The sequence below is a fragment of the Chrysemys picta genome, chromosome 16 (genome assembly GCF_011386835.1).
Source record: "Chrysemys picta bellii isolate R12L10 chromosome 16, ASM1138683v2, whole genome shotgun sequence".
In the NCBI taxonomy this organism is placed as follows: domain Eukaryota; kingdom Metazoa; phylum Chordata; order Testudines; family Emydidae; genus Chrysemys; species Chrysemys picta.
In genome coordinates, this window is record NC_088806.1 from 22,721,169 (window position 1) to 22,736,095 (window position 14,927).

Sequence of the window (14,927 nt, forward strand, 5' to 3'; positions counted from 1 at the left end):
GAACTGCACGTTGGATGCTACAGTTAATGTGAATCCAGGGCAAAATCACTAATATCTGTGTGTGAAGGCACTGGGTAAAAGTACAGGCCATGATTATGTCCTGAGTATATCTAGCTTAGAGTCTGATACTGCTGTGTGCTTTTGGAGAGATGTAGAGTACCGTCAGCTCCCATCTAGCTCGCTGGGAGCTCAACACCTCTCAAGAAGCCCTCAGCACCTTGCAGGATGGAGCTTTTGCTGAGCCAAATGACCTAAAAATGGCAATTCTTTCTGCCTGAACTCTGTGACGTGTAAGCGAGTGGCAGTAATGCATACGGGCTGGAGCAGAAGTGGGTCCCCAATCGATTCCCTCTGCTGCTGCTTCTGCTGAACAGTTTCTGGTTGCTCTAGGATTCTCCTGTTCTCTCCTAGCTGGCTACTCCAAGACCCAGAAATGCAACTGAGAACAACCTACAAGGGCTTCACGGAGGCTGTGGATGCCTATTTTGATCACTTGATGGCCAGAGTGGTCCCTCTTCAGGCAAGTAAGATGCATCACCCTCTCTTTCCAGGACTTGGCTGCTGTAAGCATTAGACAGGTTTCAGAGTAACAGCCGTGTTAGTCTATATCCGCAAAAAGAAGAACAGGAGTACTTGTGGCACCTTAGAGACTAACAAATTTATTAGAGCATAAGCTGTAGTCCATGAAAGCTTATGCTCTAATAAATTTGTTAGTCTCTAAGGTGCCACAAGTACTCCTGTTCTTCTTTTTGTAAGCATTAGAGTCCACTCATGCAGCGGCAACAGGATAACTGGCAAACGTGCTGACTCCACCTAATGAACCAGTCTATACTGCAGCTGGCCATGGTAGTCTCTCAGATCTAGTGAGTTGCTTTGAAGTGGGGGCTTGGGCAATCCTAGCTCATCTTTTACTGAGTTCTGTGGAGGAGCAAGGTGCGCAGTAGGATGACGCGCCCATTAGATTACTCTCTTCCTCTCCCGCCCACAGCAGCGACAGTGCAGGTTTTCCCTCGCTTGGAAGGCACAGGCTTTTCCACCTTAACTGCTGAAGTGTGAGTCCCCTCTCCTCCTCGCAGACATTTGTTTCTTGAGCCCAGGGCTGGTATAACCCCACTTTCAGCTGGGTTAGAAACCATGAACCTGGTGATCAGCTTCTCCCCTGTCTCCCTACAGTACAAGAAAGGAGGCCCCATCATCGCGGTGCAGGTGGAGAATGAATATGGTTCCTACGCCAAAGACCCTCAGTACCTGACCTACATTAAAACGGTAATGTTGGCACTCCCAATCTTTCCTGTAGCAGGCACCTCCCGAGCCTGCTCTTTAGCTTCCTCCTTTCCTGCACTCCTACAAACCTCTGCTGACACCTGAGCACACCTGGAGAGCCTCAGCAGGGCTGAGGCTAAGCTGTCTGATCCAGCTAAGCTCCAATACCCGTGTCCCTGTACCAGGTGAAGTGATCCCCCCTATATCTCGATGGGGTTGGGGTGGGGAAAGAGATTAACCCCTGTGTTTAACCCCTTCGCTGCAGACACTGCTGACCGTTGCACGTCCTGAGCTCTTCCCAGAAACACAGGGTTACCCACCTGGCCCTGGGCAAGGCTGTCCCCTGGCTGTGCTCGTTCCCATTCTCCACACCAGAAGCAGTTTTGTGGTGGTTCTGAGGCATGCCAGATCCAGTGCCTTCCCTGGGGGAGCGGTTTCTGTGGGCCAGAGACAAGCCTCCTCTGAAACCTCTGTAATCTGCTCAGCATTGGCCAGGCAGGCTAATTTGACTAAGGCCTCCCTCATCCTCATCAAGCAGAGACTGTGCCCCAGTCTGGGCTTCTGAGCTGGGTGCAAAGAGCTGGTGTGGACTTGAGGAGGCTGTGTTATCCTGGTGGATCAGATATGAGCCATGCTGACTTGCTTACCTCTGCTGCTGGCACGATACCCATGCAAGTGCAGACAATTAACTGGGGCCACTTTATAGCTCAGAGGGTCATCTTTCCGTGAGAATCTAAAAATCCTGTTATGTATAAGAGGGAAGTTACTTTCTCACTGTCCTGGTGTGTGTGTGTGTGTGTGTTTGTTATGGGGGAGGTGTTCTGTTTTCAAATGCTTGTGCTGCAAATGTGTAAGATTCAGAGTAACTATTAAGATCTTGGGTTGGGTGGATAAAGACTGACCTCCTCCCACACATCCCTTGGCTTCAAACAGGGGGCACAGTTCTCTTTTTGCCCCTAAGACACCGCTCCCTAGAGTATTGTGTTTTCAGGCCCAGGTTTGCACCATAAACTCAATGTGTCCCCTGCTTTTCTGCCGTGGCATTGGCAGCTCCTGCTTTAACCTTGCAACTATTTCAGCTCCCTGGTGCTAGAAGCCAGTTGGAGAGTTAACTGGATTAGTTCTGGCTCAGGCCATCTTATTCCTCCCAACTAGCCTGCAAGTATTCAACTGAAGGAGTCACGTGGCGAGGTTCCTAATCCTCTTTGAATTATTCCCCTCCTGCGTTAACTCAATCTTCACCTCCTTGGAGGGTTAAATATGACATGTCCTGGTTAAGAGGTTAGAAGGTTGATTTCTAGCCTGAATAAAGAATGTGGGAGCCATTTTAAAAAGTCTGTCTAGTTCACACTCCCACTTCTTATATCAAGTGATGAGCATGTAAGTAAATGGCTGTTTGGGTCCTATACCACTCTGACATGGAGGTGGCACTATTGCATTGCTCTGAGATCAGCCTTTACAATTTACCAGCACAGGTGTAAAGTCTGCTTGCTCACCTTTACCATTATGATTATGATGATGAAAGAACTAGTGATATTTCACTCACCTGTCAAAACAAATTACATGCCCCAGACGAGTGGGTGAATAGAATTTTTCAAGGCTATTTCCTTCCGGTCTAGTATTGCGTGTGACACCTCCTGTCTGAGGCTGCGTTGTCTAGTGGTTAAAGAGGAGGGACTAGGAAATCAGGACTCCCGGGTTCTGCTCTTCGCTTTGGATCAGAGTGTGGTATAGTGTTGGTGCAGAGAGACTCCTGGGTTCTGTTCCTGGCTTGGTCCCTGGGTTTTGAGTTTGATGGGCTGGTCACTTCACCTCCCTTTGCCCATCTGTGACTGTAGACTGACTAGAGTTTGTTGTTAACACGGTGCAATCATTGTAAAATTCACATTTAAATTAAAAAACTTAAACAAAAAAGCCCCTTAAGTTCCCACTCTCCATCACACCCTGTCAGGTGCTACCTTTACCCCTCTGTGTCCTTGTCATGACTTTCTGTACCAGCAGCTACCTTCCTCGAGGTACATGAGCATACTGCTGCTGTGATTATCTGAGTACATACACCTGGGCCTGCCTTTGACTCTGTTTCTAATTCTGGTTTTCCTGTTGCACCCTGAAATCCTGTAACGCATTTCAATCTGCAGCGACTCGCTGCTTTTTTTTTTACTTGCATCCAAGTAAAATAAATAAATAAATACAAACCTAACATTAATGCAGCACTCTAGGACTATTAAATAAGTGCCAGTGAGAGAAATTCCAAAATTCCCACAGTAACTGAATTGTGCCCCACTACAAGTGTCCATTAAGATCTAAACATGATAGCGAGTGCAGTATAATGATGAACAGAGATTGGCAAAGAAACTGGAAGCAGGCCAATGTATCTCTGAAATTTGTCTCTCTAAGTTCTCAGTCATAACATAGATTTAATGTAACCTTCCTTTGTGCAATATGTAAATGTTCATCGTGTAAGTGCTTTACAGACATTAGCTAATGAATCCTTGCAGGTAACTGGTTCAGACTGATATGTATTTATCCCTATTTTACTATGTGGTAAAAGTAGAATGGAGAACTAAGAGAAGTCACCATTCAGAGCTTACTGTTCAGGGATTCCCTTGGCATAGTGACCTATGACCTTTCCCCAGAAATGAATGAGAGCTGTGTCCATTACTTGGTGATTCTGCTAACCCACCCTGGTCTTCTATATTAAATGGTAGGAAGGCAGACTGTTCTTCTTTGCCTCCTTCCCCTATATTGCCCTTGGAGTTGGAAGCAGCGGAATTACCAGATATGTTCAAAATATTGCCCAACAGGGATACGTAATCCTGAAATTTGGGAGGGCCAATCGGGTCAAATAAAGAATCTCACTGGGACAAAAAAATGAAGGGAGGCAGAATAGGGGGCTGTGATAGCTTCAAAATATATATATATTTCAACCACTTCTCTTCTTGTAGTAAAGTTTGACAGCATGTCAAAGGGAAGGAGCCTGCTCCCATTGAAATGAATGGGGATTTTGCCATTAACTTCAATGAAAACAGGAATAAGATGTGGTTTGATATTTGCATAGCCCATTTTGGCCAGAAAGTAGCAAAGTGCTTTATTGTGAAGTCCACAGCTGTGGCCCCAGATGAAACTTCCTCCATTTCTTTGGATGGACAAAAAATAGTTTTGGAAGCGTCCCGGGTAGGTGGTCTGTCCCCTATCTTCCTCCCTCCACCCCGAAGAAAGATGATTCTGAACTGTACCTCCTTAGTGTGCCGGTGAAATGTTACATTCAGGTCCCAGCACAATGATTTTTTTTTTTTTTTTAATGTAGGCCCTGTTAGACAGAGGGATTGTGGAACTGTTGATGACTTCTGACAACAGGGATGGACTGTCCGCTGGCTACGTGGAAGGAGGTATGTGGCATTGCCATGGTTTTCAAGGGGAAAAGTTAAAGCTACTCTTCTAGTCTGGAATGGTGGAAAAGATTGATGCCTTAAATGAGGGGAGGTGCATTTCCTTAGGTACAGCTTTATTATTTATTAATTTTTGTGTTGCGTTAGCTCGTAGGAGCACAAGTCGAGGACTAGGGCCCCGTTGTGCTAGATGTTGTACAAACAGAGCGAAAAGGGAGTCCCAAAGAGCTTCGTGCACACTCATTTTCAGTGTATGACTGGGATATGGATGGCAGCAGAGGGGCACCATGGCTATACAACCCGTTGAAGCACTGAGGAGCTCTATAGCACTTTCCAGACAATGTGGAGGAGTCGAGGGCTGATAGGGATGAACAGCTTGGATATGATAAGGTTTAGCCATATATAGCTACCTCGTCCTGTTTGGTGAGGGGCATCTGCAACCTCCATTAGAGTTCTTCGGAAGATGTAAGAGAATCAGATACCAAGAGGTGTTGAGCGAAGAGGTTGAAATTGCGGTCGATGCTAAAAATACTGCCCTAGTTATTTATTTCAATTTAACACATTACAAATGCCTACATGTAAGCACTAGTTACCCTAACAATTATTAAATGTGCGATCGCCTTTTGTTAGGATTTTGGATTTTAGGTTAAAAGTCAGAAGGCCTCATTAAAAGCTAAAATGGGAGACTGAAATTTACCATTCTGAGAGGGTTGAAAATAGTTTGTGGAGGAGCAGGCTGGCTAGCCGTGGGTTACTGTGGCGTCTGTGCGCTTGTCCCTAGAGCGTGGAGCTTTTGTGGTGCGAAGAGGAGTGGGGAGGAACAAGTTGACTTTTGTGGTATAAATCACGTAAAAAATCAATCCTCCTAACGAGCTATAATCTCCCTGAAAATAACTCCTAGAAACCCAGTTTAGCACCTAGCCATACAGAAACCCAAGTGCATGAGCTCCGGTTTCTGTGTTCTGCATTTGATGGTGTTACAGTATCGTATGGAGATGTTGCTTTTTCCGTGCCTGATCCTGCAGCTAGCCCTTAATCACTTCACTATTGACATCAGCGGGGCTACCCACCTGAGTAATGATTACTCACCTGTGTAACGGTTTGCAGGTCCCAGGGCTATGTTAGTCACAGGTAAGGCAGCGAGTCTTTCACTGAGGTCACGGACTCCATGACTTTCCAGGCCCTCCGTGACTTCTGCAGTGGCAGGTGTGGCTGACCCTAGGGGCCAGCCACACTGGCCGCTGCTCAGGCAGCCCCAGAGCAGCAGTCCAGGAGCAGTGGCAAGGCCCCGGGCCACCCCTCCACCCCCAGAGCAGCAGCAGCAGGGTCCCAGACCACTCCTCCCCCCCCCCCCCCCCAGCAGCAGTGGCGCGCTGGAGCCTCCCCCACCCACTCCCAGAGCAGCAGGAGTGCCCTCCCTACACCCAGCAACTATGATTTAGTCAGGGGTATTTTTAGTAAAAGTCACGGCCAGGTCACGGCCCGTGACTTTTTGTTTATTGCCCGTGACCTGCCCATGACTTTTACTAAAAATACCCGTAGCTAAATCATAGCCTTAGTCACAAATGCTGCTGAAGTTCAGTCCAGAGAGAACTGCCTGGAGATCACACAATAAAAGTGACCTTTGCTCTTACGTTTTAAATAAATATAAGGAGGCGGGGGGGATGCATTCTTGGTGTAACTCTGACGCTTGTCGAGTTGCACCCCGACTTAATGTAGCCTGTTCCAGTTTTCCTTTCAACTACAGCAGTTTCCAGTCTTGTCCACACAGGGTCACTCTCTCCCTGCCAGTGAGCTCAGCATTTGGAAGGGGTGGGGGTGGAAATCCCCTTTTTAGCACTCTGTGCCTTCCCTGGGAATGTTTACTGCCTTGGAGTTTTCTCTCGTGCGGAGTTGTCTTTTCCAGAGGGCTGTGTGATGAGAGGGCTTTGATACCAATTCGCCTTTTAGATGTCATAACAATCTGCTCATTAGAGTCAACATGTCAAGTAATCAGGAACGCGGAATAACTAGGGCTTCAAGTGATGCTGCAGCAGTAGCAAGGTGGCTGAAAGCACAAAAGGGAAGGTAATAGAATCTGCTGTGGAAATAGGCAGAAAGATGAGAGGAGAAACTGCGGTCATGAGGCTGGAGAGGAGTATAAAGCCATGGTCCTGAGGCCTGGTTCACTCTTCTTGTCAGTGGAGGCTTGGTTTCCTTTTAAAACTGTGTGCATGATTCCCATTCATGCTAGTGGCTGACAGGTGCCTTGCAGAGAAGAATATCCATTATGGAAGGACATCTGCCCCAGGGTGTCATAGCCAGTCTGGTAGTTCTCTCCTAGCCCCTACTCTGTGGCTGTAAAGGGCCCTGCTGGCAGCAGAATCAGTGCAGTGGTGGGAGCAAGGCTTCTCGTGGTGTGCATCCCCTCCACACCCATGGACACAGCATATGCCATATGTTGCAGCTCTCTGGGGGTAGCATTGAAGCCTGTAGCTCGCTGTCTGTATGGATCCATCAGCCATCGACCTGGGCTAAGGAAGGAGGTGCAAGAGCTGCAGAGGCTCCTTGAACCCTGAGGCTGGCGTGGCAAAGCTTCAGTACTTCTCCACAGGCTGGAGTAGGGTAAAGTATCTCCCGCACAGCAATTCCCAGCATCCAACCTAGTTCATCAGGCAGGGAGATGATCTGTTACAATTTTCACCAAGGGGGTAGACACGGGGCTGTGGGTGGCTGTTATTGGGCCATCCTAACAAAAGCTGCCTCTTGTACTCCCTGAAGATGGGAGGTGCTTTGGACAGGGAAGGAGAGTTTCCAGAGAACCTAGTTAGCTAGCTCACCATTATATCTGGGTTAGCTCTGTCGCTCCCCAGTGTCTTTGATAGCTGCTCAGCAATATATTGCTAATTCCTAGTGGACTGGTGGCCTCTTCCCATATAAACTACCATCACACTCTGCACTAATTGGCAACCTTGTTGGCAGTCTTGACAGTGAACCTAAGGGCTAACTGGGCCACAGAATCCAAACTCCTGGTCCCTCCAGGTCAGGACTGAAGTTCACTAGGGTGGGATGTATGTAAAGCTTACCCTGCTGCTGCCCATGGTTTACTTGATTTGAGGCTTTGGGCTTGAATTTGTTCTCCCACCAGTTTCAGTGGAGTTCTTGATTTGCACTGAAAGCAATACTGGGCACCTTGTCTCAACCAGTGTGCTCCACCAGCAGTAAACTCGTGTTTTGTTCTTGCAAAAGAAATGACTTACTCATCCGTACCAAAGTCTCAGGGTTTGCACATTGGTTACAGAAATCTGTGAAAATCAAGGTAAAAATGGTGAAATGCTGGCTCTGGCTCTTGTAAATATTCTGTTTGAATCATTGTGCTTGACCGAACAGGGGCTGGAGCTGATGCCCGCTCTCTTTTAGATTATTGTGGAATAATGTACTTCTGTATTAGCGCTACTTGTACCACTGTTCCTTACATCGCCGAGCTCTTGGACTGGAGGGTCTTAAATGTCAGGCAAGGGCAAGAGAAGAGTTAAGCATTCTTCACACCACAGCCCCTGCTATGTTGAGGAATATTGGTTACTGGGCAGCAGTGTACGCTGTTCCAAAGACAGGTCCTTGTCAAAGAGCTATGTGCACTAGTTCTCCTGGACTATGTAGTGCCTTTCACCCAGCATGCAATGAGCATAATCTAGCTGTCGGCTTGTTTCCGGTGAAACACTGGTGTGTCTCCCTGCTGAGATGTAGACTTTAATTGGGAGATCTATCCAGCTCATTCGTGTTACGGTTTCGGAATCCCTGCTCTTGTTCACCTACTCCCTCAGAACCGTTAAGCTATAAGCCTCTGCCAGGGATAGAGTATTCTGCAGCAAAAACCTGGGAGATCAGAATTGCCTCCAGATACAATTTCTAATAATAACAGTTCTCCTTTGTGGTGCCTTTCATCCAAGGATCTCCAAGTGCTTTACGGACGCTAATTAAGCCTTGGGATACCCCATGAGGTGGGCTATTCATTGAAGTCCACAAGCTGAGAAGCTTCATGGTAGGTCAGGACTTGGATCGGAGACCTCCAAGGAGCACCCAGGTGTGCTGCAGGAGGTTGTGTTAATGATTCAGTAATTGGCTTATTTTCCCTCTGAGTTGGTGATGGGTTGATGCCCCATCCTGGTATATGGAAACATTCCATCAGTTGAGGGGATTGATTACTTTTCAGCACTACTGAAGACTCTTCTTTCTCAACAGTTTTGGCCACTCTTAACTTTCAGAAGGATTCCAGCTTCCTGGACTATCTGGACACAGTACAGGTAAGATGAGAAGATGTGTCTTTGTTCAGCCTATTCTTATCATTGAAACAGTGGCATCCAAGCACTGATACCTTGCTTTTGTGGTGGATGCTCCAGGCTCTCCTTCCCTTAGGGCCAAATCCCTTTGAAGTCAATGGAAAGTTTCCCATTGATTTCAGTGGAAGTTGGATGGGATCTTAATGAGGCTGCACCCCAATGCTCACTTACTGCTTGCTTTCCCGTATGGTTGTGGAGCTTGGCTAGTGTTTTCAACCTGGGATCTATCTTTGGGAAAGCTGAGGGATAGCGTGTATGCCATTGCATCAGAATTTCTACAGCTGAGGCCTGGCTCTGGTATAATGCAGAGAGAGAGAGAGGCTGCAGATCAAGCTCTGAATTTTGAATGCCTCAAAGATGATGGATGTTTGGATCTAAGGTTCTGATTCAGCCCATTATAGGTGAATCCTAATTTCATAATATTCATGGATACTCATGAAATTGGAGGGTTGGGCAGCTGGGAGCTTCAGAACTCTTAAGAGTTTAGTTTCAGCCCCACAGGGATTAGATGTTCAGGATAGAAGCCCACAGCTTTTCAGGAGCACAGCTGCAGTCATTGCAACCCTGAGGGGAGAGAGCCAACCTCCAGGTTACTGAGAATATGGAAAACGTGGGTAGCACTGTATAAAAAGGTACTGTTTGCAAAATGCAGATTTAGATATGGGTTGGGTATTCAACAGCCAGCCCTCCGCCTTCCCTGTTGTTAAATTATATGGTGTTTGGATAGCGGGGCAGTAGTCCAGCTGCATCTCGAGGAAATGGCATGGTGGGAATGAGTGTGGTGCAAAAGCAAGATGCTGAGATGTCCCCGATAGACTTGCTACATCACAAAGCCACCAGTGACATGTGATTAAATTATCCCCCCTGCCCAGATTGAATTTGCAGCATGAGGTCTGTGTTTGTCTGTCCTTTTTAGTGCTTAACAGATTCGAACGTCTGGTAATTCCTTTTTCTAATATTGAGTGATCGATTAAACAATTAAAGTGAACAAGTTTTGGCAGGAGAAGGCAGGACTCCACAGCGGCCTATCTGGCAAGCGTGTCCTTCACAGCCATAACCGAGTGCCTCTTGCTTACTGGTGGGGAGAGGGGATGGCATTCTGAAGTGTTCTGCTGGTGGAGCCCTTGGGATCTGTGAGCAGATTTACTATTTCCAGGTCCTGATCTGACTCCCCTCACCTGGGATTCCATTGTTCCATGACATACGCAGCTATTGATCCACTGAAGAGAGGCCAGAATAATTTCACTTTGGCAGCAGGGAGTTGGGCCTGACTGCTTTGGCAGCATTCCTAGTCTCCGCGTTCTCTCTGCTTCTGAGTATTAATGTGCAGGTACCACTGGATCTCGGAACTGGAGACCTTATTACCTGCAGCTTGAGGGCTCTTTATGCAAGTGGAAATAGCCTGATACTTGTGGTTTCCTTTAAAGAGGATTGTGCTGTTCTGCCTGACCCACAGGAGCCTGGGCATTGGTCTTTTCCTGGCTTGAAATACCTTCTCTACTGTCCTGTAAAGGTTAATTGTAGCCAGCTATCTCAGAAAGCCAGAAATCTTATCCCCTCAAGTGTTTGTTAATGGGGAGGTGATGGGAAGGTTCTTTGGACTCGTACTAAATATCCGAGGGATTAAGGGTAATTTAAAGTTTAAATTCCCTGTGTATAATTTTTTTTTTTTTTTTGGGGTGGACTAAGTGTTTCTTAAACCAAGTGAATTCACAGAGTGAAGGCTCCTTCTGTTTGCCAAGCTGCTTGGTTCACACACAGTCACAGCCATGTCGAGATCAGGATAAAAATAAAAGTCTTGTGCCTATGACACAGCCCGCCAAGTCAGGGTCAGGCTGAGCAACGTCTTTTCAGAAGTATTTAATCATCGGGGGGCTAGTGAGCTGCCAATCAGGCTGTGCTGCGCTGCAGCCCCTGCGGTGGGGCCAGTGCACAGTAATAGAGGTTTCGGTCTCCTCTGGTAAAGCAAATTCAACACGGCAGCTCATTACAGCAGCTTCAGTGGGAAGTTTGGGTGCATGATTCCATAGTTGATGGGCTCCACCAGCCATTTAGGCATGTCTCTAAATGTTCCTGCTTGTCAGTTTGAGAACTGGACTCCCTAATTTAGCCACTCAAGCTTGAAAACCGGGTTCTCTACTTAGGTGCCTTTGAACAGCAGGTTCTGGCAGTTGAAAAAGGGATCTGGATTATAGGGTTCATGGAACGGACTCCATGAACGGGTTGGGCCTGGTATGTGTCGCCGCTGTTTGCTCTCTCCTCTATTATTCTAGCTTTGCCATCCTACCTCGCTCCTCCCCTGCGATCTCAATCTTCGCTGCTAGACAGCTTTGCTAGCAAGTTCCAGTCTTCACCTGCAATGCCCCCACCACCTGCTGTTCCAGTCCAGGGTCCCACCCAGCTTTGCCAATGCACCTCAGTTCTGACCTGCAGCCCTCACACCTCCATTCCAAGCCTGAACCTCTCATAAGCCTGTAATGCCAGATTTATGGATAAGCTAAGGTGGTGAACTCTATTAGATTTCTGACCCAAATCAAATCTAAGCAAAGGACACCAAGCACTGGATTAACCCATTGTGTACTCAAAAAGAACAGGAGTACTTGTGGCACCTTAGAGACTAACAAATTTGCGGCTACAGACTAACACGGCTGCTACTCTGAAACCTGCCATTGTGTACTGTACTTTGTCCTTTTGTAACTGATCTAGTGGGGCGGTGGAGGTGATGTCTTGAGTCTGTGTCAAGCAAACAGTAGTAGCTTCATTCCTGCCTTCACCTGGGGTGATTCACCATTCTAACAGTCTTTTCTCTCTAAAGACTTGGGTATCCAGGTCCAAAACTGATCAGAAGGCAGTTTGACTCAATGGGATTCTGTCTCCTTGCAGATATGCCTGCGTATTGGCTTCGTGACAGCACCTTGTACAGGATCCTATCCCAGGGCACCCCCTGCCATCCCAGCAACACTGCCTGCATGGCGTTTTATTTAACGCTGCTCATTTGCAGAGGTGCACTCCAGGCTAGTGTCTCACCCGAGTGCCCCAGGTGCCCTGCAGTGTCAGAGATGTAAGAGATGTAAAGGGCTGGCAAATTGGTGAATGAGCCCTTCACTCTGATTGCAGCCTGGTTGTGAGATGCCACAGCAGCGAAATGGGACCAAGTTTTATTTTTTTAAATGATGACAGTCTCCTCTTTGATTGCACACTCTTCCCTCCTCCTCCTCCACCACTTTCCCTTTCTCCCCTAAATGCCAGCCTGGAAAGATTGGCAGAAATGCTTTGTGTCCCTGGGCTGTGGCCTGTCTGTTCTCTCATCTCCCCGTTTTCCAGCTGGGAACCTAATCGGGACTTCACATTCTTGGAAACTTTGCGAAGCAAATCCAACCATTTTAACCTGACCCACAGGCTAGAGAGGTTCTGCTGTAATTGGCCTTGCCATTCTGAGCTGGCACTGGAGCAAGAACTAGCATGTTCTTCACCAACCTCATAGTCATTGCTGATCACAAGGTACTGCGTGACCCTTGGAGAACAGCACTCCCTTTGCAACACTAGTTAATTATAGGGGTTGGAGGGCTGACTGTGCGTGTTCTTAGGGAGTCTGAATCATATTTTTGTTTGTCCTTGATATGGTCTCTATTCCAGGCGCTGATTAAATGCCCTGTTTGACTGTTTTGTCTAAAACTGATTGAGACTGTATTTTATCAAGAGCTGGTCTGAACCTGGAGCAATTAGAACATTACAGGCACCTGTAATTGTATTCTGCTAATGGAACATGATTTTCTGTAATTCTGCTTACCGTATCCCCTTCACATAGCATCAGATAACCCCCCACCCATCAAACACAAGGTGAAATTGCCTTGATTATTAGTAAACATCCTGAATGGTGAGTGCTGACGAGTGATCGCACATGGTACTGTCTGGTGTGATGGGGCCAAGCGGAATTCCACAGGCGGTAAAGGAGCTGGCAAGCCATGACAAATGGGAAGAAATTGCTTTTTAATGAAGACCTAATTCCTGCAAAGGCTAATGCTTTCCTGCCATCGCCATATGCAGCATTAAAAAGGCATTAAGTCGCTAAGGTCTGCTGTTCCCACCTTGGCAAGCATTGGCTACAGCACACCTGCAAACTCGTAAACTGCAGTGGCGTGGCTGATAAGTAGACGTTTATAAATGGCTTGTTTTTTGCTCCAGTTGCTCAAAGCCTTGATATGTGGAACCATTTGGTGTCACCTGTTCTTTTGCGTTGCTTTGTGTTTCGCTTCTGGTGGTGTGATCGTAGGAGACTGTATATGCTGCAGGCTCTGCTTTGCCCATCTGTCCTAGGTGTTTCTATGTCTTGCTTGCCCAGGGTTTTATCTCTAGATGTTTTCTGTAAGCTTGGGAAGAAACCCTTTTAAGGGTCTTTTCCTCCAACAGCACTCAGATGATGGGCCTCTGGAAAACAAGGGTGAGCATTGGATCACCATACCCCCCCCCCCCCCCATCCATGTAATTCTCTCTTTTGTTTTTTATAACAGCAAAATAAGCCGAAGATGGTGATGGAGTATTGGACTGGATGGTTTGATAGCTGGGGTGGCCCTCATAATATCTTTGATGCAGATGGTGAGCACCCTATATTATCATCACACACTTAGGATTTATTGCAGTATAAACTGCTGTCAACAAACGTAGCACAGTAATGCTGTCTCCATCAAGTTTCCTATCCAGCGATGCCCCTAGCTCTGAGCAAATGCCTGTAAAATTTATAACCTTTTTAGTGGATTCACACATTGCTGTGGTGTTGGGTTTTTTTGGCTTTTTTTATCCCTGTCAGTGTCAAGTTAGCATATCAACGAGCTAGTGCAAGGAGTAGTTGCATAGATTCCAAGGCCAGAAAGGTCCATTGTGATCATCTAGTCTGACCTCCTGTATAACGCAGGCCAGAGAACTGCCCTAAAATAATTCGTAGAGCAGAGCTTTCAGAAAAACAACCAATCTGGATTTAAACATTGATGTTAGCAGTTGATCTTTATATTATGGCAGTGTCCAAAAGGCCTCAACTGGATCACAACCACCCATTGTGCTAGGTGCTGTACAAACACAGAAAAGAGACAACCTCTGCCCTTAAGAATTTACAGTCTGAAGAAACAAACAAAGAGTAGGCAATGTGGATACAACATACAAGCTAATGAATATGGTGAAGAACTGATAGTTATGTGGATTGTAGAAGACTTTTTAAATTGGGGTTAGAGATCAGGTGGAAGGGAAAGGCAAGAAGGATAGTCCCTGTGAGGATATTAGAAAGGACTCCTGGGTTTTATTTCACCTCCTCCACTGTTTCCTATCTCCCTACCTTTTCAGGGGTGTGGGTCGTCATAGGGGCAAATCATTGCCTACTGAAATCAGTGGGAGATTCTCCATTGACTTCAATGTGCATTGGAGCAGGCCCGTAAAGCACTTTGAGATCCCAAGATGAAAGGTGCTTTAGAATACGCTCAGTATTGTTGCGTGGGGAAAAAAATAATTGATACTGGACTAGTGAAAATGGCCACTTATAGACCATCTTTCCTAAATTTTCAGTGTTGCATGGTACTTAACACCACAACCTGCCTTAAAATTAACAGGAGTCAAATGGCTTTGTTCTAGTGATCTACATTTTTATGTGGCTCCTGTCACCACAGAATCTGAGTGCCTCACTATCATTAATGAATGTATTCTTCCAACACCCATATGGATAGGGAAATAGTGTTAGCCCCTTTTTAAGATGGGGAATTGAGGCACAGAGAGACGAAATGATTTTGCCTAGTTCACAGAGCGAGTCTCTGGAAGATTTGGGAATAGAACGCAGATCTCCTGACTCCTAGCCCAGTGCCTTAGCTACTTCGTCCCTATCTTGTGCAAATTGGAAATTTCTAAGGGACTCAATTCTGCATATGTATGCTACAGCAGTAGTAAAAATGACATGAGGATTTTGTGATCGCTC

The 14,927-nt window shown here is 46.6% G+C and overlaps 1 protein-coding gene across 3 annotated transcripts in view; it reads left to right on the plus strand.

Moving 5' to 3' along the window:
• Positions 1-14,927, plus strand: part of GLB1L2 (galactosidase beta 1 like 2) — a 51,220-nt gene that overhangs the window by 20,646 nt on the left and 15,647 nt on the right. For all 3 annotated transcript variants that reach the window (XM_024102245.3, XM_042851926.2, XM_008164557.4), the window contains exons 5-9: positions 412-520; positions 1,174-1,266; positions 4,571-4,652; positions 8,874-8,935; positions 13,483-13,567. In XM_024102245.3, coding sequence (XP_023958013.1) covers positions 412-520; positions 1,174-1,266; positions 4,571-4,652; positions 8,874-8,935; positions 13,483-13,567 — 431 coding nt within the window. The remainder of the gene's footprint in view (positions 1-411; positions 521-1,173; positions 1,267-4,570; positions 4,653-8,873; positions 8,936-13,482; positions 13,568-14,927) is intronic.